This window comes from Pichia kudriavzevii, chromosome 5 (genome assembly GCF_003054445.1).
Source record: "Pichia kudriavzevii chromosome 5, complete sequence".
Classification (NCBI taxonomy): Eukaryota; Fungi; Ascomycota; class Pichiomycetes; order Pichiales; family Pichiaceae; genus Pichia; species Pichia kudriavzevii.
Window position 1 is genome coordinate 190,406 of NC_042510.1, and position 27,511 is coordinate 217,916.

The 27,511-nt window shown below is 37.0% G+C and overlaps 12 protein-coding genes and 1 non-coding gene across 13 annotated transcripts; 9 read left to right on the forward strand and 4 right to left on the reverse strand.

Moving 5' to 3' along the window:
• Positions 1 to 80: 80 nt before the first annotated feature.
• Positions 81 to 2,285, reverse strand: C5L36_0E00990 (uncharacterized protein; the record flags this gene model as incomplete). Its single annotated transcript, XM_029467649.1, has 1 exon — positions 81 to 2,285. The coding sequence occupies one exon, from the start codon at positions 2,283 to 2,285 to the stop codon at positions 81 to 83; it is 2,205 nt and encodes a 734-aa protein (XP_029323509.1).
• A 645-nt stretch (positions 2,286 to 2,930) lies between these two features.
• Positions 2,931 to 5,891, forward strand: C5L36_0E01000 (uncharacterized protein; the record flags this gene model as incomplete). Its single annotated transcript, XM_029467650.1, has 1 exon — positions 2,931 to 5,891. One exon carries the CDS (start codon positions 2,931 to 2,933, stop codon positions 5,889 to 5,891), a length of 2,961 nt encoding a protein of 986 aa, XP_029323510.1.
• Positions 5,892 to 5,937: 46 nt separating this feature from the next.
• Positions 5,938 to 6,010, reverse strand: C5L36_0Etrna11A. The gene has a single exon. It is a non-coding gene; the product is annotated as a tRNA-Ala (tRNA).
• Positions 6,011 to 7,298: 1,288 nt separating this feature from the next.
• On the reverse strand, positions 7,299 to 9,086 carry C5L36_0E01010 (uncharacterized protein; the record flags this gene model as incomplete). Its single annotated transcript, XM_029467651.1, has 1 exon — positions 7,299 to 9,086. The coding sequence occupies one exon, from the start codon at positions 9,084 to 9,086 to the stop codon at positions 7,299 to 7,301; it is 1,788 nt and encodes a 595-aa protein (XP_029323511.1).
• Positions 9,087 to 9,403: 317 nt separating this feature from the next.
• Positions 9,404 to 12,064, forward strand: C5L36_0E01020 (uncharacterized protein; the record flags this gene model as incomplete). Its single annotated transcript, XM_029467652.1, has 1 exon — positions 9,404 to 12,064. The coding sequence occupies one exon, from the start codon at positions 9,404 to 9,406 to the stop codon at positions 12,062 to 12,064; it is 2,661 nt and encodes an 886-aa protein (XP_029323512.1).
• A 186-nt stretch (positions 12,065 to 12,250) lies between these two features.
• C5L36_0E01030 (uncharacterized protein) lies at positions 12,251 to 13,111 on the forward strand (the record flags this gene model as incomplete). Its single annotated transcript, XM_029467653.1, has 1 exon — positions 12,251 to 13,111. One exon carries the CDS (start codon positions 12,251 to 12,253, stop codon positions 13,109 to 13,111), a length of 861 nt encoding a protein of 286 aa, XP_029323513.1.
• A 42-nt stretch (positions 13,112 to 13,153) lies between these two features.
• On the reverse strand, positions 13,154 to 16,375 carry C5L36_0E01040 (uncharacterized protein; the record flags this gene model as incomplete). The annotated part of the gene is made up of 1 exon (XM_029467654.1): positions 13,154 to 16,375. The coding sequence occupies one exon, from the start codon at positions 16,373 to 16,375 to the stop codon at positions 13,154 to 13,156; it is 3,222 nt and encodes a 1,073-aa protein (XP_029323514.1).
• A 567-nt stretch (positions 16,376 to 16,942) lies between these two features.
• On the forward strand, positions 16,943 to 19,096 carry C5L36_0E01050 (uncharacterized protein; the record flags this gene model as incomplete). The annotated part of the gene is made up of 1 exon (XM_029467655.1): positions 16,943 to 19,096. The coding sequence occupies one exon, from the start codon at positions 16,943 to 16,945 to the stop codon at positions 19,094 to 19,096; it is 2,154 nt and encodes a 717-aa protein (XP_029323515.1).
• A 296-nt stretch (positions 19,097 to 19,392) lies between these two features.
• Positions 19,393 to 20,268, forward strand: C5L36_0E01055 (uncharacterized protein; the record flags this gene model as incomplete). Its single annotated transcript, XM_029467656.1, has 1 exon — positions 19,393 to 20,268. The coding sequence occupies one exon, from the start codon at positions 19,393 to 19,395 to the stop codon at positions 20,266 to 20,268; it is 876 nt and encodes a 291-aa protein (XP_029323516.1).
• Positions 20,269 to 20,503: 235 nt separating this feature from the next.
• C5L36_0E01060 (uncharacterized protein) lies at positions 20,504 to 22,720 on the forward strand (the record flags this gene model as incomplete). The annotated part of the gene is made up of 1 exon (XM_029467657.1): positions 20,504 to 22,720. The coding sequence occupies one exon, from the start codon at positions 20,504 to 20,506 to the stop codon at positions 22,718 to 22,720; it is 2,217 nt and encodes a 738-aa protein (XP_029323517.1).
• A 293-nt stretch (positions 22,721 to 23,013) lies between these two features.
• Positions 23,014 to 24,579, forward strand: C5L36_0E01070 (uncharacterized protein; the record flags this gene model as incomplete). The annotated part of the gene is made up of 1 exon (XM_029467658.1): positions 23,014 to 24,579. One exon carries the CDS (start codon positions 23,014 to 23,016, stop codon positions 24,577 to 24,579), a length of 1,566 nt encoding a protein of 521 aa, XP_029323518.1.
• Positions 24,580 to 24,732: 153 nt separating this feature from the next.
• Positions 24,733 to 24,981, forward strand: C5L36_0E01080 (uncharacterized protein; the record flags this gene model as incomplete). The annotated part of the gene is made up of 1 exon (XM_029467659.1): positions 24,733 to 24,981. The coding sequence occupies one exon, from the start codon at positions 24,733 to 24,735 to the stop codon at positions 24,979 to 24,981; it is 249 nt and encodes an 82-aa protein (XP_029323519.1).
• Positions 24,982 to 25,111: 130 nt separating this feature from the next.
• Positions 25,112 to 25,906, forward strand: C5L36_0E01090 (uncharacterized protein; the record flags this gene model as incomplete). Its single annotated transcript, XM_029467660.1, has 1 exon — positions 25,112 to 25,906. The coding sequence occupies one exon, from the start codon at positions 25,112 to 25,114 to the stop codon at positions 25,904 to 25,906; it is 795 nt and encodes a 264-aa protein (XP_029323520.1).
• Between the last annotated feature and the right edge of the window lie 1,605 nt (positions 25,907 to 27,511).

Sequence of the window (27,511 nt, forward strand, 5' to 3'; positions counted from 1 at the left end):
AATTGAAAGAAATTTCTTTACAATAATGCTAGAGTAGAAAAGGAAAACGAATATGAATAATCTTAAATAAACACAAGAGTTTATGCAGTATGACCATGCGCCGTAATTCTTTTAAATGCTCTGAATCTGCCTTGATGATGTTTTGGTGGCACCATGATACCAGGCGATTCAATGTTGCTGGTAATAAACCTTAAAAACCTATCACCATACTCAATTGGGGGGATTGCACTTATTGATTCACGTCTATGTTTAAGTGTTCTAAAAAAGGTCTCCAATTTTTTAAGAGTGCTGTAATTGGTCAGGCAATCGATAATACCAACGTAGTAAATGAGATCCATGTCATTTCCATTTGGATCAACTGCAAGGATGCCTCCATCCGTATCAGTAATTGTGCTTTTATGGGCGCCGGGTACCTCTTTATGTACAATCTGGGATACCCTTTTGAACTCTTCATCTAAGACTTCGTTGTTATTTTTGTTGATATGACGCAATCCTAAAAGTAAAGAGTAATCCATTATATTCAATCTTTTCAAAAGAGCAACGTCCTGCTTTAATTGTGTTTCAAACTTAACTCTCTTTTCAGAAGATAAATGTATTTTTACGTGATTTTCCAAGAAATTTAAATCTTTCTGACATGAACCTTTCTGTTGTTTCTCTTTGCTAGTATAACGTCCTTGGGTAGAACCTTTTAGGTCATAGCATTCGGAAATATTAACAGTGAGGGGTAACAAGTTATTCATTACTAACACGTGAACTTTCACGGTACCAGTTCTTGTTGACATTTTGAGTCTATGCAACCCATAAAATTGGCATAAAAGTGTGTTGGGGTTCTTTTTCACATAATAGTAATAATCTTTCAAAACCCTTCTGAGATGTCTGTGCTCAGACCTGTGAATGGTTTTGATGATGAATTTCCTATCATTAGAATAATAAAATGATGACCCACTCTTTCCTGACGATCCTACCGCTCTTATACCAATTTCGTCATTCAATGACATCAAATAATCAGCTTGGTTAACATTGAACATACGCCGTAGATCTCTGAAAACTTCAGGAGCATAATCTTTAAATTTGAATTCATATTTGGTGGGAGGCGCTTGGTTATTACCTTCCCTATTGAATATCATTCTAACCACCTCATTGAAATTTTGGTCTGTAATTTGATCTTGTATTTTAGTACACCTAGAAACTGAAAATCTAATTCCCGTTACCAAATCATATACAATAGCATAACTTCCATGGTCTTCTGATATGCTTTGTCCGGGAATATTGTATAGATCGTCCGCCTTCAGTTTAACTTTCTTCCTGGAAGCATGAATCAAAGATTGTGTTTTAGAGGCACGCTGTTTCTTTCGTGGATCCGAGCTGAAGCCTTGGGGAAGCCCATTATCTGCTTTAGTCAATGCTAGTTCAGTCTTTTGATAGTTATCAGGAATCCTAATAGTACTAATACTTTGAAACTTCGATCTTTCCTTATGACTATGGTGATTATGATATGATTTGCTGTTGTTCCGCTCTTGATTCGCAGCTTCTAATTGAATAAGTTGATTATCAGCAGCAGATCTTGGAAATGTATTGTTTTTGACTTTTAGGTGGCTGCAAGTCATCTCTAGATCAACAGGTAAAGGATCTGAATGTGGTAAGGGTATTGGACAAGTATTGCAGTCTGATTTAGAAACCAGACCAACATTAGAACTTATAGAGGTGGGGCCTATTGACTTTGTACTTTTATTGTTGAAATTTGGATCGGCTAGTATACGATACGAATGAAGCCTATGAATGCTGTCAGAAATTTCCAAATGTGAAAACCCAATATTTTGCGTGCTTGAAGTACTCGACCTTGTAGAGGACCGATCGTCTGTATGCTCTTTTGGCTCATCCATTGCTACACTCACTTTAAAGTTATCATTGTCATCGGATAATGGTTTTATGGTCGACTGCAAAATTTCAGAATGACTGAGGGTTGTTGGAAGCTGTAAGTTAGACGAAGGTATAGCATCTGTATCATGTAAACGGGGGGTGTTGGTGGTAATAGATGTATGAGTTGTTTTCAATGTGACATTGTCAATAGAAATCTCTTTATCGTTTTGTTCCGAAGGAAGCTGCAACAGTTTGTTCCCTTCCACACTCGTCATTCCAGTATCTTTGCTGCTCACTGTTATAATTGCATCCGATGATGATTTGGATAAAAGGATTGACTTATTAGGTGAGCTTGTTTTGCTAAGTGATGGTAAAGTTGATGAGGATGGTGATAAAAGACCCTCTTCGTTTGTAGGTACAATCATCAACTAGTGTGTTTGTGTCGGCCTAGCGGAATGTGTTTAGATCGAAACGGTATGGGTTGATCTGGTCGTCTCGCCTTCTCTAGCTTGTGTTGGAAGATCTAACAATGCAAAAGCTGAATGACTGTATAATAAGCTAAAATCTCTTTGAAGATCAAGTCAATTGGTGCTGATACTCTGTAAACGTCGTCCCAAAAATTCCTTGACTCCGTGAATGGTCTTTCCCACTTGTTAAAGCTTGATAGGTATAATATACAATAAAAAATGTAGTGTCTACCTGTACACTCCCTGAATATGTGCCTCTAAGGGAGTAATCCAGGTAACACATCCTCCCTTTGAATTAAGCCCCAAATTTTTGCTGCCTCTTTTTTCGATATGCCCTCGGATTCGATTTTTTTCTCTCGCGTTAGACTACAGCCGTTTCGCGTTTTAAACAAGAAAAACGGAAAGGGGAAGAAAAATGGGTGTACATAAAGGAGAAGGTGGTGTACTGATTTTGATAGGGGTATTTCTTCATTGACATGTTTTTTTGCGGAGTTTGACAAATTTCAGTGTACATTGGATGAACCTGACAACGTGATCATACTGTGTCCTCGTGATAGAGTGGTGCCACCCCTTGTGTCCTTGAAGGAATAGGGATTGACATATATGTCCTTTTTGAAACAATTATCAGGTATTTGGAAATGTCCTGGTAGTGGAAGCTGTTTCTATGCTGCTAGATTTATTTGGCCAACCAGCATCCACAGACGCGTCTTTTCTTGTACAACTACCAAGAGAATACAACCATTGCAGAACGATGGGGACGGTGACATGGTAGTCACTTCGCAAGAGCTGAATTCGATGCAGATTATTATTCCTAGTAAAGAAGCTGCACCCGAAAACTTGCCACATGTCAGAAGAAAGACAGGGTACAAAGACAGTGAAGAAAGAAAACCTGCACTTGATATGGACGAATTAAATGGTGATACGATGATCGAAGATGCTGGAGACAATCTAGTCTTGGGTAGCGGCTCTGGGACTGGAAGTGGTACGTATACGGATTTTTATCAAGGCATCATCGATACATACAAGACATATCTCCACAGGCATGATGGTGAATACGTTGTTCTAGTACATGTGGGTTCGTTTTATGAGTTGTATTTTGAGCAGGCAGAGAAATATTCAAATCTTCTGGGCTTGACATTAACAAAGAAGGTTTTAAAGTCGGGTGCAATACCGTTTTCCGGGTTCCCCGATAAAATGTTGGATAAATATCTTGATATTATTTACAAGAACAACTTAAAGGCTGTCATTTGTAATCAAGTATTGGATCCAATAACTAACACTTTAAGTCGTCCTGTCGATCGTATAATGACTCCAGGAATTGTTATTGATGAGACATGCAGAGATTTTCATAGAAACAACTTTTTAATGGCTCTTCATTTTCCCGAAGAGATGAGAAAAAATGCTGAAAATGTAAAGGTAGGTGTGGCATGGTGTGATGTTAACTTAGGAAATTTCCATGTCCTTCAAATCGAGCTTAGCCAGTTGCTGGCTACTCTTACGAGGATAAATCCAGCTGAGATTTTGATATCAGATAAAGTTGACCTTGAAAAAATATTGGATGGCTCAATTTTGCCTGACTTGATGGAAATGAAAGCTTATTATATTTCCAGATTGCACAGCCCTGCTACAAAAAAGCCACTAGATGAATTTACATGGAGATTTAGAGATAATGAAAGACTGGTGTCGAATATTTTTGATGGGCTCCTTCAAAGAGAAAAGATGGCAGCTTCCATAGTTCTTCATTATCTGGATATATGCTTACCAAACTACAAAACAAGCTTTCACCTACCATCAAGGTCAAAACCTAAGACTATCATGCAAATTGATTCTAGAGCAGCGCAAGATTTAGAACTGTTAGAGACTATACAGTCAAGGAAGAAGGTTGGGGCCTTGTCTCATTTGATGGACAAAACAGTAACAAGTCCTGGTGCACGTCGCTTGAATTCGTGGTTGCTGGCCCCCTCTACGAAAATTGAAGAGATAAAGTACAGACACGACCTTATTGAACTGTTCAGCAAGGACACGTATTTTTTGGACCTTCTTTGCCAATATTTACGGAAAACTGCCGATATTGACAGAAAAATCAGAAGAATAGATAATCGAAAAGCAGAAAGGTTGGAATACCTTGAACTCGCTTATACCATTGAAACTGTTGACCAAATCTATAACCTAATCAAGCAAGCCTTTGATAAGAAATCACTCCCCCTTATCGAACCAATATTTGAAGAGTTCAACAATTCCAAAAGGTTGCATGGCCTCGCAAAGCACATCCGTAAAACTATTGACCCTAGAGTCGCTTATATGAAAACGAGCAATAATAAATCTGAAGGTGATTTTGTACGGACATTTTGGGATATCAAAGACACGGCATCTTCGAGACTAGGAAAAATGAGAAAGAATTACGAGAGTTTAGTTAGAGAAAGTGATAATCTGAGAAATCATTTACAGAAGATATTCAAAAGTGAGGGATATAACGGATCGCTGAGATTGATAAAAGACCCAAAGTCTTTTGATTACGTGGTTGAGTTAAAATCTACAAGTAAAATTATCACTGGTATGATCCAGAACTTAAATTTAAATGTCAAGGAAAAATCAAAGTCTGTGACAAAGTTAGTAAATTCACAATGGACAAATATTGGCCAAGATCTAATTAAGCTAGAATATGATATATGTTTAGAAGAAAATCACATCATGGCAGACTTGGACAACAAAGTTGATAAACTGTATAAGGAGATACGCAAAATACCTCCCATTATCGAACTTCTAGATGTTATTCAGTCTTTTTCAAGACTAGCCCTGCAGTGCAACCTCTCAAGACCTGTTGTTGATGATTCAGATTCTTTTACTATAAAAAATGGTAGGCATTTGGTCGTTGAAGAAGGGTTGAAGAACAGACTAGACGTGGTTAATTTTACACCCAATAATTGTCATCTTGAGTCATCACATGCTTGGGTAATTACTGGTCCAAACATGGGAGGAAAATCAACATTTTTGAGACAAAATGCTTTGATAGCCATCATGGCTCAGATTGGTTCGTATGTGCCAGCCGATTTTGCTCATATTGGAATAATTGATAAGATATTCACTAGAGTTGGTTCTTCTGATAACATTTTCAAGCATCAATCTACTTTTATGGTCGAAATGAATGAAACTGCCATCATACTTCGAGAGGCAACTCCTAAATCTCTGGTAATTGTGGATGAGTTAGGAAGAGGAACCTCAATAAATGAAGGTGTTGCTATTGCGTATGCTGCCTTGTTGAGTCTAACTACGGTTAAAAAGTCCAAGGTTTTATTCGCTACACATTTTGGGCCCGAGATTGCAAGACTACTTAACCAAGAAGAAACCATGAAAGGCAGTATTTCTTTTTATAGAACAACATTAGATACGGTGCCAAGTGGAGACAAAAATGTAACTAGCAAGGTAACATTCAATCATAAACTAGAGAAAGGTACTAGCTCTCATTCGCATGCTATCCAAATAGCTGGGTTGGCAGGATTTCCTGGTGATGTGTTGCAGAACGCAGAAATTAGTCTAGAAAAGTTAAACAATATGTATAGATAATAAAAAAATATCAAATTAAAAATCTAAAAAAAATTAGAAAAACTAATGGACGAGACCGGAGTCGAACCGATGACCTTTCGCTTGCAAGGCGAACGCGCTACCAACTACGCCACACGCCCTGTTATGAAACTTTTTGGGGCTGGGAGTCACGTATCACAATTATATTTTAACTAAAAAGGTTTTGTCAGTTAAATCTTTTTTTAGGAATAATCACTAATTTTATCAATTGCTACAATATTATATGGTATATAACAATGATAGTTATGATAAACGTATTACTAAGTACGCAATAGGTGTATAATTGCACGGGTAGATAATGGGCATGGCGAAAGTTAGTCGTAGTAGAATTAGTAATAGATTTCTCTTTGCTTCCTACTCCGGATACTTGAACTTTGTTAACTTCCCTATTCCAAATTCGACACTTTAACATCAGTATGTTATTGTCTATCTGCTGGCACTTTCTTTTTTGGAACATATCCTGAAAAATCCCTCTCAGAACTTGAAAACACTATTCAGCTTTATAAAGTAGATATTTGATTTAAAATTTTCCAAAAAAGTAAAAGAACCAAATTGGTAATAGAAAGATTAGCTTGGTTTTAAAATAGCTATTTAATTTTTGAAGAGATTCAACATTTAAGCAGTAAATTTCAGTACTACTTGAAGAAGTATAAGATCAGACTACAATGATTTGGCCATTTTGCATGTCTGGTATTATCCAAGTATACATTGGTCACAACAGATTATGGTGAAGAAGGTTTTATATTCTTTAAGTTGAAAAAAAAATTGCTATGCGCATATTTTACATCCTTTTCCCTTCAACTTTCTGAAAATTGTATAAATTAGTTTATTATCTTATCTGCTTTGTATCAAGCCGACAAAATAAATCACAGAGTTCTAAATATATTTGAATATTAAGGAACTTGCTTGGGTGGTACGATATTGAAAGATAAAATTAGCTCTAATAATGTATTCATATGTTTTAAGAACCTAATCATCTGTCTAAACTTTACTCTCAGTACTCTCATTAAAAGTTGTCACGAGTACTTTTATAATAAAATCAAGTAGACACATCTAAGTCTTATTTATTGGTTTTGTAAAATAAAATTTGAATGGAAATGTTTGCATCATCTAAAGTGTAATATTACTTGGTACAATAGGTCAGGAGCTCATCCACATGAAATCAGTATTAGTCAACCGATAGGATCATAAATTGTTTTTTGTTCAGATGTTAATGAAACCTTATACTTTAGGAATCGGGCCATGCCAATTATCACCTTTTTTTTTCTATAGTGAACTTTATTTTATTGTAATCATATTATTTAGTATACTTACATAGATACAACTTTGCATTTATATATAGTTGCTCGCTTGGGAAGCTCCCGGCATGTTAGATCAGAACATATCTCTTTAAGGTGCGGCCGGATCATAAACATCTTCAGCTGGATTTTCATCGGTACTATTACTTTGTTGGCTTTGTGTCTGAGTAGAAAGCTGTCCCAATGCCAAATTTGCAGTTTGTGGGTTCTTTGATATTGCTTCCGCTATTTGTGCAATTAATCTTGCATTACCGTCTGGAATATTTGGATTGGCATTTGGAATATTTGCAGTTGACACTGCTGGTGATGGATTTGTTACGTTATATGAGTTGTTGGAATTTGAGGTAAACTGCGGACCATATGGTTGAGTCAACTGTTGACCGAATGCTTGACCATATTGTTGCCCGCATGGTGGGTTATAATTTTGAACATACTGCTGGTCATATGACTGGCTGTACTGTTGATTGTATGGAAGATTGTATTGGGAATTACCTTGCAAATTGTATTGCGAACTGTATTGCGGACTGTATTGGGTACTGTATTGCGGACTGTATTGAGAATTGTATTGAGTATTGTATTGAGTATTGTATTGAGGATTGTAATTTTGACCAGGTGGTACGTGTTGTGAAGGTTGCATTGGTAGACTTGCAGCTTGTTGTAACATACCCATGAATTGTTGTATCATACTCATATTATCCAAAGGTGGCTGGTTTTGCGGAATAGAAGGTACAGGCATGCCCTTGTTTTGTTGAGGCTCTTCCTTTTGAGAATGCTGACGAGTTTTTGCTGCAGGTAATGATGTCAATCTTGCTTTCACCGATTTTGGAAGCGGTCCCACTTGAGTGTTAGAAGTGGCGATGTTCCTAGGCTTTTTCGATTCTTGAGAGGTTTTAGATCTATCTTCTTTTTGAACCTCTTCAGTTTCTGCCTTTTCTTTATGAACTTGCTTGCGTTTTCTCTTTTTATTTTTCTTAGCTTCGGCTTCCTTCTCATCATCAGAGTACTCCTGCTCTTCTTCAGGTAATTCCTCATCATGACAATTACTAGCATCTGTTCCCTTAAAAGACTTGATATATCTGGTAGACAATATTTCCGCAGTAGGGACAATAAAGTATACCCTTTGCCCTTTTCTTTCTCTGAACTTCTCTGCTTCTTCAACGGAATTAAACTTCATGGTATAGACAGGTGATTGTAATCGTCCAATAACTTCGTATAGTAAGCCTAGCGGCTGGCGATCTTCGGTACAAAATACTGTTCCTTCACCCAGTACTTTCTCTTCGGCACTATATTCACATTCAATCATCACATTCTTCTCCACAACACCAGAGAGCTTACCAACATATTGAATATTTGTTTCTGGTTCGATCTTATAATCTGTGGGTAACGTTGGAACTTTGAAATCAACTATTTCGTTTTTGGATATGATCGGTCCGTCTGTTTCATCCTCGTTGATTTCATCGTCACAAACAACATTATTGGTCGTCTTTTCTGATTCATCATCATCATCACTTGAACTATCAGTAGAGCAATCGTCTGATGATTCATCACTAGAATCATGAGTACTCGACTCATTTTTTGCTTCATCATTGGAATCATGATCACTGGACTCATCTTCATCGTCATTCGACTCCTCGTCAGACGAGTACTTCACAACTTTGTTTATATCAAAAATCTCTTCTTCTGTAACAACTTGGCTATTATCTTCATCTTTTGATTTTCGGTTTGTACTAGCAATAGTATCCTCTTCTCTCAGTTCTTGCCTCATCTCATCGTTAGTTGATTCATGTCCATCCATTCTATCTGCATTTTTGGAATTCGTGATGGAAGCTGAGGTATGGCCTTTAATATCCAGTTGTTCCCTTGATTCTTGATTGCACATATATGCTTTTTGATAAAAAAAAACTTAAATCTTCTCTTAGCAAAAGATATCTGTGTCTGATATAGGAAAAAGTCTAATTGCACAAACAAATATAGATGTTATGTTTAGTAGATTATGAAAAAAAAAAATAAAAAAATATTTGTGTAAGCAAGAAAAAAACTATTTTCAAAGCAACAGCGCCGCCATAAACGGGTTGGAAATTCTACTTCAGCCTTGATCCCTTTTCCGTTAAAGCCTACCTCCATAGATCGGTTAAAGTAAGGGGAAGTTTTGTTTCATCATATAGGCAATAATATTGGGGATAGATTCTAACTCTAATGAGTATTTTTGAAATAGTTGAAAGATCCTCTCTGCCCGAGGGGGTGTGTCCATTAATTGAATCATTAAGCTTTGTGGATTCGAAAAATGAAGATGGGATAGCCATTAACATGAATTCAAAATGTATCATTCCCTCAGATAAGCTAGAAGAAGTAAGCGTTGAAGGAATGGATGGAGGAAGGATAAAGTTACTCAGAATCCCATACGGTTACAATGAACTAAGTATAAATTTTAATGAAGGTGTGGATATCTCTTTGGTCAAATGTGTAATTACAAATGGAAACAAGTCTTGTGCTTTCGGTGGAACTATGCTTAAATCTGGAATCTCACTTTCCGAAGATGCAATTGGTTCTGTATCTATACAGCTTTTATATGATGAGAATAAGGATTTCACCTTTACTTTTTACCGGGCTCTTCCTCAGAAATCATTAGTTCCAAATAAAACACATCATCAAGACACCCAAACCAATGAAGCATTGAATCCATATCCGATACCCATGACAGATGGCCCTCTGTTTAGAGAGGCCGTCAGCCTTTATGAGCAGTTTGCTTCTTTACTCTTGAAAAAATTTCATAGCAGGATTGAAAAGCTAAGCTCAGTTTCCCATACCAGCAAAAATACAGAACACAAATCTCAAATGAGAGAGACATTCAAAGAATTCAGGAAAGGGTTTTCAGTTACCCCCAAACCAGAATCACTGGTCTCTAAATACGAGTCTGCTAAGGCCGTTACAGGAAACTGTTATGCTTATCAGTTTCTTGTTCAGATTTATCGTAAAGACAATGAATCTTCTGTTGGTAGGAGTAGCCTCAGAAACTTACAAAACTTTTTGTCTTGCAAGCGTGGTTTTGATGATGAGAGCAAGAAATATTATGAATGGTTATCGAAGTTGTTGGGGTCGGGAAAATCAAAAGATCTCAAGCTTTTTATGAGGATGTCCTCCTTTGAGGCCTCGAAATTGCGATACTTCAATTATTTGTATGATACTGTGACAGGGTGTCTATTGGAAATGCTAAAGGTTGATGAAAGAATTGCTTCTGAGTATTTGCGATGCAAAGCTGCGAGACTCCAACTAGCACAGAAAATTGAATCTGTAGGCATGATGAAAGATTTACTAGAGTTCCAAAAAAATGTTTCTTCGTTCAATGTACAGAATGAAGCTTTATTTTTGAAAGATCCTACATCGCCATATAAACTAACGTCACAGTGTCCATCAAAAACAGGCTTGTTGTTTGTACACGGCGGCCAAGGAAAATCCGGGTGGCACAAACAATGGGTTGTTCTTTTGGATGGTAAGCTCTATGAATACATGGACTGGAGAAGAGGATCGGGACTTCGAAATAATCCAATTGACATTGCTCTTTGCAATATCAAGTTATTGGAGTCGAACGAAACTCGGATGAGTGTTGATATAGGACATCGTAAGAACTGCTTCCGTTTAATAAATTCTCAAGGAATTGAGCATGTTTTTCAGGCTTTTACAATTGAAGAGGCCACTGATTGGGTAAAAACTCTTTTTGATGCATGCCAGATGATTGCATTTAATGATAGCAATGGGAAGAAAAAAATCACTGGTGAACTCTCTAATAATGGCAATCACGATCGAAGTTCTAGGAAGATTGGTAAAGATAAAGATAATACTGCGAGCGATGCAGAAAGCTCACGGGCTGTCAAAACCAGTGTTGGAACATCTGCAAGGTCGAGAATGAGACGCGTCTCATCAGTGTCTCAGTCTTTACTTTATTTTGTTCAAGGTAACGATCCGTCTAATTATAAATGTGCTGATTGCGGGACAACCGAGCAAGTAGAATGGATATCTTTGAATCTACTTGTTGTGTTTTGTATTCGATGTTCATCAGCTCACCGTTCATTGGGAACTTCAGTTTCTAAGGTTAGAAGCTTAATTCTTGACAGTTTCAATGAAGAGAGCAAAGTGTTAATTCACCAGATAAATAATTCCTCTATGAATGCTATTTATGAGTCTGATATGCCACCGAAAGTTAAGCCAGCTGCGCAATCATCAGACGAAGTTAGGTACCGGTTTATTAAACAAAAGTATGCCGAGAAGAAATATGTTAACAATTTTGTTCGACAAAATGCCTTGCCAATAATGATTGAAGGGATTCGAAATCACAATATTAGAAAAGTATTAGAAGGTATTGTAGGTGGTGCAGATGTTAATAGACGATTTTACTATACTCCCCAAAGTAAAAACACTGTTTCAGAACCTAGTTCGAACTCTCACCACGAAAATGATAAGCCAATCGATATGTCATTCCTGGAATATGCATTGCTGCATCCTACTGTTCTTGATGGAAGACAAATCTTTGACATAGCCGAATTACTAACCTTGAATGGATGCAATGTTGGATCACAGGTTAAAAAGGGTAGTCTATTATCCAATTCTGCAAAGAAATGGTGGCAAGATCGGATCGATAAGATCAATTACATTCCTCTAGAAAATCAAGCAAAGAACACGCCTTTGAAGGCTCAGCAAGACAGTTTTGAACAGAGGGATCCCACTATTAAGAGACCCTCCATAATGGTAAATGGTTCTAAGAAGACAGCGAATGGTTCCAAGAGCAAGATCAAGAATCCCAAAGAAGGATTCAGTTTGTTCAGGAAAAAAACCAAGTCTGGACTAAGATCAGCAGATTAACAAAGAAAAGACCTATAGATGAAAGGGCAAAGATGATGGACTGATCTATAAATTTTGAGTTGATTAATATTTGTATGTATAATCCCTAATTTCTATTAATATACAGTAAGCTTGAGTTCTTTGCTACAATAGTACCTGGATTATCTTATTAGCAGCTGTGTTGATTTTTCACACATCGCGTCTTCAATGAAAATACTCACGTTGGTGGCAGCTTTGATGGTAGGATATGTGATTCTCTTGGTGAACCCAATGATGCGTACAATTCTTATAGGAGTAACAGGTGCATCCAGCTCAGGGAAATCAACTATTGCCAATATCCTGAGAACAATTTTGAGGAACTGTGAAATCATTCATGAGGATGATTTCTTCAAGTTAGAAAAAGATGTTCCTTTTGATAAGAAAAGAAATGATAGAGATTGGGATTGTCCTGACGCAATTGATATTGACAAACTGAAAAAGACATTAGCACTGCTCAAAAATGGAAATATGAAAAGCACTTATCTTAGTGGTTTTCCGGTGATCAGGAATGAAGGCGGATATTACGATTATTCACTAAAAAGCACTGAACCGCCAAGAAACGATTCTCACTTCAAGTGTAAGCCGCAGACAATATCAAAATTAAAGAATGAATTTGACTTATTGGTGAATAAACGTAGATATGGAGAATATAGAATATTCCTGGTGGATGGATTCCTAATCTTGCATGATGTGGAGTTGTTACAACAACTCGATTTGACATTATTTATCAAAGCTAACTATTCCACGCTTAAATCACGAAGAGAGAAAAGGATTTATACAGTCGAAGGAAAAGAATGGGTAGACCCTGAAGGCTATTTTGACAAATTTGTTTGGCCTGGATATTACAATAACCACAAAAAGATTTTCATAAACGGCTCAGATGAAGAAGTTGTCAAGCTGAGCGGGGGTGATTTGGATGCGAAATTCAAATATAGGTATAGAGTGAACGAATTCCGTAATGATGAATATACGAATGCAGATGATATGATTGAGGAAATCACTACCTGTATATTTCGAACTATATTTTGATTATTTACAAACGTATAGAATGTTTATTCTCACACTAAACATTTACTTTCTAGACTTTTTACCTCTAGTAGATTTGCTCTTATCCTTTGCAAGGGCTTTCATTTCACTCTTATAAACATCTTCTGCACTTTCGGCAGGCTTTCTCTTTGATCCTTTCTTAAGACTTACTGTGCCCTTATTTTTGATTGCACGGTCAATTGACTTTTTATCCGAGGACCAGTCAGAGACATCTGTGATTTTATATTTATCCAAGTTTAGGTTATTAATCAGTTCCTTTTGCTTTTCCTTACGTTCCCTGATTTCTTCTAACGCTTCGTTACCTGCAGCTGCAAGGTCTGCTTCAAGCTCCCTTTCCATTTCCTCAACGTCATTGACAGTTGGAATTTCCTCACCATTCAACTCCTTCATCTCATCATCATCAATTTCCGGTAACTCTTCAACAATTGATTCCTTCACCAAAGAACGGAAGTATTGTGAAACCTTACGAACAATTTTAGAGAACATAGCAAGAGATTGGTTTGTTTCTATGTTTAATTCCTTTGAAATATCGTCCAATTCTTTATGTTGCAATCCAATCGCTAATAAAATAGCACTTTGAACATGAGAAAGAGAAACTTCATCACGGATTATATCACTGAAATACTGATAAGCTATGTATGGTAATAAGTCAAGAATAACGTGATAATCAATAAGGTTATTTGCGTAAGACTCAAGACGCTTCAAATCAAATGGTGTTAACATTTTATCGAGTTCATTCTTATCAAATGTCGCAGCATTTTTATGACCTTCAACTCTCGATGCCTCAAGTACACTTAGTGCCTGAACAGATGGGAATTTTGAGAAACTGTAGCTCAGTAAATTGATAAATCTTTTATGGAAATCTTTGGTGAAAGCATGTAACCATTTGTCATCACGGCCTTCTAGAGTTTTCAACATCACACACGTGTGTTCCCCGGTTAAGTCATTTGTAGTCTGTCTTAAATACACCGGGCTGTAACCGCTCTTTTTCCAAAATTTATGAAGTTGCTGAGTTAAACCATAAGAAACACCTAAATAATGCAAGTAGTAAGGTCTTTGATGTGCTAAATTAACAAACAATGGTGGCAATGCGTCCTCCTTACGAGGCTTAATTTCATCTTTTAATGAGACAGATGCATTTTCCAATTCTGAATCGGTTAAACGCTTAATGGAAAACTTGTCATCTGATAAGGTTTTGTTATCTTCATCTAGCGATGCAAACTTACCTTCAAAGTAATCTGTTAATAGTTCAAGAGCCCTAGAACCGTACCCCATTTTCGTATAATCAGGATGGGTTGCAATACGAACAATTCTAGCACCAGAAAGACTTGCAAAATCTTCATCTTGGAATTGTTGAGAAATTAACCATGGGATCAAATCACCACCTGCTCTGATACCACGGCTTAGACTACTACGAATACTGTCTTTGGAGATCTCACCTTCCAAAGCGACTTGAACCACACACAATGGGGTTGGAATGGAAGCGTCCTTGCCAACATCGGGACCAAACAAGGCATACAACTGATGTGCTGGTGCATCTGACATTAATTGTAAATCATTTGGAGAATTCTTATAGTGAGAAGAAACAAATAAGGCCATCATTCTTTGAAGGAAAGATTCTGAAACTGGGTCATAAGAAAATAAAGTATCACGGTTGATATAGAATAAAGAACATTCCGATGGATGTGGACAACCTCTGGTGGCATATTTTGTCTGTTTTGGAAGTTTGGCATCAAGACATAATAACTTGTTCAACCATGACTCGACAGGGTCACCTGGCGCATATCTAATAGGTTCATCCAATGCTACCTCGATCAAAGAACGATTTGAAATCGAGATATTGTCGATTTCCTTTGTTCCAGAAGTGTCATCACGTGAAACAACTTGTGTTTGAGAATTGTCCTTAATAATATTCTTGGATTGGTCTCTTAATTGTTGAATCAACTTTAGAGAAAGAGAACGGCCTGTACCTTCATAACCATTGATCGTAGAACACATAAATATCAAATAAGGACCTAACAATTTCTTTACTAATGGTAAAGGAATAGCAGCTGCTTCGTCAATGATCAAAAGTTCTGCTTGACCTAAGACATGGTTATCAGTTGGTGAAATGTATTGGATAGTTTGTCTATGACCCGCACGTTTAACATCAACTCTAACAATAGCTTTGTTGAATGCAGGATTGGTTGATTGAATAATATCATAATCTTGATGTTCAACATAGCCAATAGCATCGAAACCCTTGAAAATAAACTCAAATAATGTCTTTAAATTTTCTGGAGATGGTGACGTTACAAAAATATTAGAATAGTCTTGGGCAATAGCTGCTGCAATAGCAATACCCAAGGAGGCAGATTTACCTCTACCTCTACCAGCGGTCAGAGCAACGGTTGAATTCAAAGTTTTCTCAGCAATAGCGTCAATAAAACGTAAGATTGCCTCCGCTTGATTGACAGTTTTAGCCAACGAAACAAGCGAGCCCGCAGGTTGGGTATCTGCTAAACTCTCCTTCAACTCTTTCAGTTCCTGCTCTTTAGGAGAAATCTCATCTTCGTCCTTGGGAGGTAAACGCTTCACGTGCCTTGCACCAGAGATAGGTAAAACATTTAGCTGATCATCGACCACTAAACAGTTGGCACAATCAGAGAGGGATAGTAAGAAACGTTCATTGAATCGAGAAACAACGTCATTATGAGCTTCGGTTCTATATCTACTATGAACATCCATTGTCATTGTGTATAATTGCTTCAAGGATTTCATCGATTTAAGTAACATGACAACTAAACCACCTCCTTCAACAGTCTCAATAGTACGGGCCATTAAGTTTGGAGTTAAACCTTCGAAATCTTGTAAAACAACCATACCATAAGTATTACCTAGAATCTTTTCAGTCTCCTTGTAGTATACATATCTAATTTGATTGTTTGAAAGAAACGCCTCAAAAGGATCCAAATCATTGGCTTCTCTAACACCACGCTTGATATCCTTCTTTAATTTCTTCTCTCTATTAAGCCTGTTAGATGTAAAACCTAATAATTTCTTCTTGTACGCCCATAGAATGGACTTGTTCATTTTCAAATTCGCATTCATCATCAGATAATGAAGATTGGGAATCTGATTTCTAGATTTATCACCAACCATAATGATGAATGACCTTTGTCTTGTGTCGACGCCATTCCTAATAAGGGCCGGAACACGAGAGTCAAGCACCTTCTTCTTGTTAGTGTTGTTGATACTAGTCGACATGCCTATGAACTTAAACCAAGGAAAAACTGCTCTTTGATAAACCTAATTGTTTTTCAAGTGGTTACTTCTTTATACAAAATTTTTTTTTTTTTTTAAAATGATGAAAAATTATTTCATTATTATTTCAGTTTTGTGGATGTGGAAAACGGTTTGTAAGTAAAACGCGACTTTTAACTGCAAAAGAGCCTTGCAAAAAAAATTGTCCGACTTTTACGGTCTGCTCGGCGCCTTCGATGCCTACTTGCAAGTGCGTTTGATATATAGTACCCCCCTATAAATAAGTGTGACACATGAGTTGTTTTGCGAATTAGGGTGCGCTCTATCTCCGTGCAACACCCTCATGCGCGAACACAGATTAATGAACCCGGTCACGTGGAATAAAAGTAGTTTGCAATGTGTGTGTATGACTGACAAAGCCAAGTGAAAGTTTTACCTACTTTTTAAGTGTTAGATACTGTTTCTCTCTGGTCTACCTAGGGAACCAGTAGAGATACCCGTCCCATACTTTACCCTAGTAATAGGTGACCAAGGTACTTCAAGTACAATACAACCCAAATCAGTTTTGAAATGTCTCAAAAAAGTGGAGATGGGCTCCCATTACTAGCCTGTGTTGGAGAGGTTGTACAGCCTAGACGCCAAACGAACATCGGTGACAACAAGAAAAGCAGCCCCGGCTCAACGAAAAAGACTGGGTCAAGAAATAGAACAAGACACAACTCCTCAAAGAGGAATCTTAGAACTGTTGTAAAGAACGGTAACATCAGAACAGGGGTTGATGACGATAATTGTTCAAATGATATCAATTCCATCTTGAAAGCGTCTAAGAAGGGGCAAAATATAAGCCATTTGCTTTCTTATTCCTACATAAATGATGAATCAGATTATTTTTACAATGATTACAAACCAAGAGAAAAACATCAGAAGCCGTTTAGAAGAAATAACAAACCTTTCAGAACTGAAATCCACTTGTCTGGACTAAGTTATATCAATGCCAACTACAAATTTATATTGAAACACGACGGTGATTACAGGGCTCAGATGTTAGATCCAAATTTGCCTCTTGACACCAATAGTATCGCACGTGTCATGGTTAAACAACACGATTATCATTGTCCAATCTGTTTAGGTGATGAGTTTGTGGCTCCAAGAATGACGAATTGTGGCCATATTTTTTGTTATCCATGTTTGCTTGATATGTTTGAGAATGCCAGGAACGATAAATCCAAGACTTCATTGGGAAATATGCACAATCCATTTATTTCTTGTCCACTCTGCTCCGAGACCATTAGAGAGAGAAATCCACTTTTGCCAGTGCTAATTGAACATGTCCACACTGGATCTTCCAAAGTAAGCGAGAAAACCTATGTTACCCTTCCACTCATGCACAGGGAGAAGTCCAAGATCTATTCACAACAAGTATCTAATTTCTACCAGTCGAAAGCATTCAGGGGAAGTATTCCATGGATAAGCTCAAACTGTACTCCACTGAACTTCAAACAGTATTCCCCGTATATCAATCATTCTAGGTTGATTTTATCCGATACGAATTTTGTTTTAGCCTGTTTCAATAAGGAAATCGATGATCTTATGACTCAAAAGTTAATTGACTGCGAGATGTACGGAAGCTCCAGTGAGCCTTTTGATAAGGCTATAGTAAAAATCAAGGAACTCGTTTCGATTCTAGAAAATGAAAGAACTTCAAGTACAAAAATTACAAGAGGCCCCCCACAAGCTGAAAATGCTTCTCTTGAAAATATTATGGCAGGGATGTCCCTATCTGAGGAAGTCACTCTTCCTCCTTATAACGAAGGTTATTATTATTATGAGTGTGATGTCAATTCCAGAATTCATTACTTTTTATCACCTCTTGATACGTTAGTAATCAAACATTTATTTGGAATGCCCCTTTCAAAGGAGATTGATGAATCATTATCGAATCCGGCATATAATTTACCATTGGCTTTGAATCTTTATATAGAGAACATCAACTCTGAGGAAGGTAGAGTTACTCCTGAACTGGTTTCCAAGAACCCTTACCTGGGTAATATACCATATGGGGCGGAAATTGAATTTTTGGAGATTGACTGGACCAAATTTGACAATTCTTTTATCCCTTTAAATGAGAATGACACGGCGCAAATTTTTACCGATTCTAAGTATCCTATTCAAATACCACCGAGTTTAGTTAAAAAATTACAGGCTAGGACAAGAAATATTAGGAACAAAAGAACATCAGAAGAAAAGGCACGTATCCGTGGTGAAAGAAGAAGAGAAAGGGAAACACTAGAGGTGTTCAATAGAGATGATAATAGGAATGCGTTAGCAGAGGAAGAAGATGAAATTATAGATATGCTGAGTGAAAATAGGTGGGAAAGAAACGAGTTTGTCCATATTGATCCGGTTAGTAATACACCAATGTTGAAGGGTGTTGTGAATCCACTTCGTCCGTTTGATGCTGCACATGCTAAGAAAAACGTAACTGATAACAATGAAACTGGTACTGGTGGCAGTGTTGGTTCGGATGTTCCATTAATGACTACGCAAACTTCTGTATGGGGGACACGTGTTCCCGTTGTTCTTGATCCAGAAGAAGAAGCTCTACAGGCCGAAGAGACACGGGAAGTTGAAGAAATGATTCGAAAGGCAAAAGCGCAAGCACTGAGTAACGGCAAGAAGGGGAAAAAAGGAAGAAAGGTAAAGATGGTCCCGTTACCTATGTGAAAAGTACGATATAACATTTTAACGTTAAGGGATATTTATATAGAAATAGGAAACATGTGTAATTTGGACAAGGTCAATCTTTTTCACTGGATTGATTGTTAAACTTATACACGTGAAAGGAGCTATAATTTTATACATAGCTGGAGATGTGTGAGAATAGAGAGAAAAAAAAAAAAGCAAAAATCTTTTATAATTTCCTAAGCTGCTTGAACTTCAAGTGATATAGCTTATACAAAAGTTATTACATTTGTATACAAGTGCATATCTACACAATTATTGTTAAAGGTTAGAGAATCATGCTCAAAAATTTTTCAAGAACACTTTCACGGTGGAATTTTGTTCAAAGAGGTAGGGTTGCGAGGTTTGTCAGCCAAGCGCCTGTTATAGCAAGAAGAAATTTATCATCAAAGAAAACCCAAAAAACCGAAGCTAAGCTATCGTTTGAAGAAGAATCAGATTTATATGTTTTGGGAGAAGTAATAAGTTCTATTGAAAAGTATAATGCGGAGAATAAACGTGTTACTGAAGTTGTTGAACAATTCAAACATGCATTCCTTTTGAATGGTATAGAGATAGTGAAAGCACCTGTTCCAGGTTTGGAATCAACCAAGACTGACATTTTACATTTTTCCAAGAGTGTCGATGGCACAACAAAAATTGATCTTATTGTTGACTTCAAGAAAGTATTTAATGAAGATGCAAGAGAGATTCAAGTGGTGATTACAGATGAAACCAAAGTATCTCAATTGTTTTACCTAATGGGTGACTTCTCTCGTGAAGATGGTATGCTTTTTTCCAATTCTATGATGATCGACTCTCTGGAGTATAACAAAACTGCGGTAGAATTGAGGGATGCGATTTGCGATGGAGAAGCCTGGGTATTCCGCATGTTGAACAACAAGTTTCAAAAGACACTGGATGTGAGGAATGTTAACGTTGTGAAGTTTCTATCAAATATTAAAAGAGATGCCGGAGAAGCTTTAGACTCGCTTGACAGTCGGACTTTTGTTGATGCTCTCATCAACTACACAGTGCTTACACATCTTGGTGTACTTAAGGGTCATGACGAAGGTGACAAGTTGTGTTCTATCTTTTGGCTTTTCGGGAACTACTGCGAAAACACACTTTACGGAAGGTGGCTTCAAGACATGATGTGTTGCTTAAAAAGGTAGTATACCAGTAGCGGAGTATGTGTAATTTTATAGATTGGAATGAAATGATATGTTTATTTTGGTGTAGACGTCAGAATTCATTATCTCAGATGAGAAAAGAAACGGAAAAGCTCGGACGACAATGAAAATGCTAAATTTAGTTTGATTTTCCAAGTCTAGCAGACGTTATGTGGGTAAGATTTTTCCAATAGTTTTTGTGAAAGTAACTTTACCCATAAACACCGGCTATCCTCCAATGCCTGAAATAAAGGGGGTTTATTCACATGGCGGAAGTTTGTCGAACATTGAGGCAATCAGTCTTCGAATGGGGCCTATACGTCCGTATGTTCACATAAATGAAACCCAAATCCAAAAAAGGTTGAACACAAACGTATATGAGTTATTCCAACTTTTAGCTGCAGTGACTATAACTATTGTTATAAGGTTATATTGCATTGAATTTCCAAATAAAGTTCTTTTAGAGGAAATTCCAATAGTTTCCGCTATCAATAGCTATCTTACAGGTAGGTTCTTTTTAGATATCAACCCTCCGTTTGTTCCTCTGTTGTTTTCCGCTTTATCCAGATCATTAGGGTATGGTGTCTTTACATTTGAAGAATTATCCATTAACTCCGAATATGATTCATTCCCGTATCAACATCTAAGGGTTTTGAATGCAATAGTAGGTGGTTTAGCGGTGATATATATTTACAAAATATTGAAAATTTCTGCTGTTAACCATTACTATGCACTTTTTGGTGTCTTCTTGTTTGCTCTTGAAAATTCAATGATCACTCAAAGCAGATTTATGTTTACAGACAGCTTCTATATATTGTTTGTTGCCATTTTTGTTTGTCATCATAAATTAATGTCGTTGAAAACAAAGTTTAGTGCAAGCTGGTTTTTTAATCTACTGATTTGTACTACTGCTTTAGGTTTGGCCATATCTACTCATTGGTCAGGGCTTTTTTTGATTGTTTATGCTTTTCTGTCTTCAACTATAACTTTCTGGATTGCTTCAGGTGATATAGACGTTTCAATGAATTATTTACGTATTGCGTCACTTATAAAAGATTTTGCATATTTGACCATACCATTCACAATCTACTTATACTTTTTTAACTTACATCTGAGTCACCTGGACAGTAGAGGTGAGTCTTACAATTTGTTATCTCCTGCTTATCAACATTCATTAAAGGAAACCCATTTAGATGGGTTGATTGCAGACGTCTCCTATGGATCGACAGTAATGATTCGTCATTTTAAGAGTGGTGAATACTTACACTCTCATAATGATTTCTACAGAACTAGTAAGCATCAACAGGTTACGCTTTTTGACAACTTTGACGACTTTAACAATTTCTTCAAGATTTATCCAGTCAAGGGTAACTCTGATAGAATCATGAATGATGCAATGAAGATATTCGTACCTCATAAAGTCAAAATAAAGCATGTTGCAACGGATTCGTTCCTAGTTGCCGACTCAGATTTCAAGCCTCCACTATCTGAGCAAGAATACAACTCCGAAGTCACGACACAAAAAGACTTTTCTGAAATGGAGGAAGATACAAGTGAATTTCAATTGAAAATCTCCACCAAATATACCAAGGATGAGAAAGCAAGGGTCTCGCTACGTGCTATTGAATCGGTTTTTCAAATTTATAATAAAAGAAGTGATTGCTATCTATTGGGCACACCATTGCTCTTGACAGAAGGATTTGCTGAAAGCCAGCATGAACTAATATGTATTAAAGAGCCAGAGTATGAGGCTTCATTGTGGTATATTGACTGGAATAAGCATGATAAGTATAGTATTGATTCCGGACTTGTTGATTTCCCTGAATTGGGGTTTTGGGATAAATTTGTGGAAATTCATTTCAAGGTTTTTAAAAAATTGTTCGTTGGAGATATTGGATATAATAATGGATTCAGTGTGTCCTTCACAGATTGGCTTTTTCTGAGGAAGGGATATGTACATTTTCTTGATACTGAGGCGCATTCTGCAGTATATTTATTGGGCAACTATATTACGTATCATTTGGTGATATTGGTTATCTTTATCTATTCTGTATTTAAAGCTTATCAACTTATGACGACGAATCCATATCAACATTGCACAACGGTTGATGTTTCGGTTTACATATATGACCACCAAATGTTAGATTTAATTTTAGGATATACGTTAACTCTGTTGCTAAGAAAGTTTGTCAAAATTGATTTGCAATTATTTGATTACCTACCTATATTGTTTTTTGGTATCTTGTGTGTACCACAAACCTTCCAGTTAGGCCACTCTAAAGCACCTAAATTTACGTTTTTCTTGACCATAATATCATGTCTCTTAGTTTTTCTAGCCTTTAAAAAGTATTCCCCATTGATCTACGGCTTACAATGGTCTTATGAGAGATGTATGAAAATGATGGTTGGTCCAGGATGGGATAGTGGAGTTTGTAAGGTTTACTATCCCTTTTAATCTCTATAAGCTGGAAAATGGGTTCCAATAGTAAGTGGGCAATTTTTTTCCTTTTCCATACAGCTCGATACTATCATCATTATTGTCCCCTTTCTCTCCTTGTGTTTTAAATATTTTGTTTTCTTGATTTGTATGTTTTGTAGAGAAATTTATATATTACTAGAACTAAAAACTTTATTATTTGTTATAGCTCATTGCTACCAAATAGGAGAAAAGACAATATTGGGTTACCTATCTTGTTTGGGAGTTTGCTACCTTAATCTTTTTTGGTTTTTTATTTTCTTAAGAATAGCATGTTCAAACTGAAGTCACGGTCCAAAAATACCTACTTAAGAAACCCGATAAAGTCTTCAACCCACCAACAGCTTAGTAACTATAGATTCACTGATTGTATTGGACGAGGCAACTTTGGCGATGTTTATAAAGCTTACGATTTGAAGCAAGGCAGGAATGTGGCAATCAAATCCATAAATTTGGAAATGAGTGAAGACGAAATTCCCATTTTACTTCAAGAACTCAGCTTATTGAGGAGTTTAAGACATAGAAATATTACACAATGGTATAGTACATTCATTATTGATGTTAGTATGCTAATTGTTATGGAGTATTGTAGTGAGGGAAGTTGTGCAGATCTATTGAAGTTCAATAGAAATGGAGTTGAAGAATGCGTTTTATCATATATTATGAAAAATACCCTTCAAGGTTTAAAATATCTACATGAAATGGATATAATTCATAGAGATGTGAAGGCGGCAAATATATTAATCACTAATAAGAGAGAAATCAAACTTGCTGATTTTGGAGTAAGTGGACAAATGGATGGCATGAAGGGGAAAAAAACGTTTGTGGGGACACCTTATTGGATGGCGCCTGAGATTATAGCAGATTTAAGGACTTTGAGGAAAGATAGGATAAATCTTGAAAGGAGGTTGATTGAATCTGGCTTGGGGTTTCGGACTCTTTATAAATTCTGGAATAAGAAAATACAAGAAAATGAATACAATGAGAACTTAGAGGCCCAAACATTTAATGAGGCAATGAAAGGTAGTCAACCTATTGATATTGATAATTTTGAAGAAGTTGAATATAACGAAAAGGTAGATATTTGGTCTTTGGGTATTACATTAATAGAGTTAGGTACAGGCAAAATACCCAATCATGAAAAAGAGCCATTTAAAGCAATATTTGAGATACCAAAGAGTGAACCACCTAGATTACCAAACAAAGCTAGTTATTACCTCAAGGAATTTAGCATGGCATGTTTAAGTAAAGATCCAACTATTAGACCTAGTGCTACAGAATTGTTAAAATTCAAGTTCATAACTAAAACAAGGTTAAGATCTAATTCACTTGCAATATTAAGTGGACATGAATATAAATTGAAGAGACGTAAGCCTAAATATGATTTACAATTTGAAACCATTAACCACGGATCATCAGTTGATTGGAATTTAGAGTTGACATCTATCAAAAAGGAGAATTTACCATTGTCACCATTAGAAAGCAATCAGAATCCTAAACTCTCTTATTATACAGACTCAATGTTCAGTCAAGATTCAAGTAAGGAGGTGACTTCAGACAACATCTTTAATATCTCGGGTCATAACTATCTAAAAAACGAACAAACAGCAAATACCTCACCATTGGCTTTATCACCTCAACGTAAACATCCAACACAGACAGATATAGATGTCGAATATGTGACGGACTTGATCAACCAAGTTGCCAATTGCAGTGCGGCTCAAGAAATTGCCGCAGCAGTAAGATCCACGGGTGCGGCGCTCATACAGTTAGCAAGAGGTTCGACACGGCATTGTGCGGCTTTTCGCGCACTTATAGAGGGGCTCAACAATGTTTAGGGACTGGTTGGGATCAGTAAGGGGTGGAAGATCAAGATACCTTTGCCGTTTAATATCTTTGCTGCTTTACCAAGGAGTGTTGGTAAGAGACAGTGAGTGAAGTTATTTTAACACTCAAATCGTTTCGTTTTATCATACTGCCACCAAGACGAGATGCACGCAAGAGACTGGTTACTAGCATTCATTGGTATTTTTCTCCCTTTTGTCCCTGTTGCGATGAAGAGGGGACTCTGTTCTGCTGACTTTTGGATCAACATTGCCCTCTGCTTTTTGGGATTTCTTCCTGCTCTCGTTCATTGTTGGTACATCATTTCGTGTTATCCCCATGAACAGAGCAGCACCTACCAAGGAGTCACCATGCCAGGCCGGGAACCTCAATCGTATGGTGCAGTATCTGTATAACTAGTTTGTTTATGACATTTTTTTTTAACGTGTCTAAGAAATCTCGTTATCGTTTGCACTTTATTGTAAGACTTGCGCAACCTTGCTTATATCAAAATGAGCCACCTCAAAGCTCATTTGTTGATCCCCGATGCCACCCATGTATTCATGGACTAAGAACCGAGGGAACACCATGTTAAAGAGCAGCATGAATGTCTTACATACCTTGGATACAACAGGGGTGCTCAATTTAAAGGAACTGGCCATATTACCACCCCTTAGCAGACCTTTTGTGATTTTGATATCTATAAAGTGCAACAATGTCTTGCTCTCGAGTTCATTGACGCCAGGGTTACATTCTAGCTTAAAAGAGATGATTCAACGGTCAACAATTTTCAAGAATTTAATGTATAAGGTATCATATACCGATGTTTGTGAGAGAGACGTGTCCTTTGAGGTACAGTTGCTTGATGAATTGTACGACATACCAACAATTGAGGATTTGTTCGTCTCTGCAGTAGAGCAGGATAGCATAAATCGGTTGAGGATGTCAACACTAAACAGGGTATCCATATCAATAGAGATTTCATCATCTAATTTCAGAGACTACTGGGGAAACGGTTCAATCGTACAAGATTTAAACTTCATTATGTTTCACAACTTCCAAATGCTGGAGTTTCTGCTGCCTCTCTGTTTCAGTTATGTTACTAGGAACACATATGGGGCAACAAAACCACTATTACCGTTACTAATACAAACATGCTTGAAAAGTGAAGAGACAAGAATCATCGAACAGCGGGCCCTTCTTTCAGGTATACTAAAGTCACTACTCTGTAGTCCAACATGGGTCCAGCATGTAAATTCTTGGCATCATGGTAAAATTAAACGACTGACAGGAGAACCGAGCGGATTCACAGTTTGCTGGTTTGTTCCGCCTTTCCCTTAACAACAATTGGTAATAGAAACAACCAATATAAGTGGCACCAGATACAAACCATCCATCAACAAATTCTGCGAATACCATAAATGGGAACCTATCATTCCCGCATAAACAACAGAACCCCCCATAATCACCTTCTGATTTCTCAAAAAGGAACATTTGCTAATTTCTATACTGCGAACAGCAGGAAATGCTTGGAAAAGTGCCAGAAATGACAAAAGGCAAGACAAGGCACTGTACACGGTCTTTCTCCCATGTCTATAGTAGGGAATACATGTGAAAATAAAATTGATGGAAACTAAAAGAATAAGACATCCTCGATATAGTTGAGTGTTTGCTTTGCGACTGCCATGTTTCTGTGTTTCTGAATATTCTATACCCTCATCTTGTATCTGTAGATCATTGTACTTCTCCAGTTGTACTCTCCTTAGTCTTGGCATTTGAATCACTATCTCCAAATAGTTCCAGTTATCTTGCACGTACTCACAGACTACAGAGAGTGTGCCAACATTAAAAAAAAAAAGTATTTTTAAAAGAAAATGCATTTGGGGGGCTCAGCCTATCAGTTGCTTTTTGTCTGTTTTTTTTTTTTCCAAATGGGTTTTCTGTGGATTTCCTCACGCGTTGCGAAAGGGGTCCATCAGTATCCAACATTGACAAGCTCATAGTCACAGTCCCCCTTTTCCTTTTACTTCACTCGGTAGGTCATATAGGGGGCAGACCGTTCACCAAGAGTTTGGAAAAACGAAAAAAAAAAAACAAACAAACAACATGAGTTGGGTGGAAATCATGCTCAATTTGTTTGCGTACGGGAAATAATGTTGTCTTGGCTCCTATTCTCTTTGGATGTTTCTGTGGTTCGTTCTTGTTTGTCAACATATACTAAGCTCATCCATAGCTCAACTTTAAAAGTTAATATGCCTGTTATCCAGTTCCAATCAGTTAGAGTTTTCAAGTGATAAAGTTTTTCTATTGTGTGATTAATGTCAAGGTACATGTAGCATGACCCCCCACCAGGAGGAACCTCTTCTATTTGTCAAGAGCTTTACTTTGATTTTTCATTTTCATCTCTATACATGTCACAACTGCACGCTCGATGTATCCAGCATAGACTTCAATTTTCAAAATCAACGTTAATCAATGCACCCATCCTGTTTCTTCTTCAGCATAGTTTCTTAGTTGCAACATGGGTCAATGCCCAACTGTAATATTGAAGGTCTATGTTCAAGGATTCAGTGAATTACTCCTAGTTCATATTGTAACACACCTCGCTCCTAGTTGTCTTGTGGGCCAGTTTGGTGTTTACTACTCTTCATTTTAGAATATTCCGATTTAGTCAGTAAATCGACTCAATGGTGGGCTATCCAGAACGTGTCATCCTGTTCAGATTCATTCCTTTGATAGAACATGATTTGGGTATTTGTTTACTCAAGGAGATATACAGGAGGAGTAGTGTTTTACTCAGATTTGTCTCTGACATCATAGTTCAGGCTCGATAGCTCATTTTCAGAATGTTCATTTTCTAAAAGGAAGTTCCAAACACCAGTTTTTTCCCCCTGTTTATTCCATATACTTTGAAGTCAAGCTACTTGACTTTTCTTTGATTGTGTT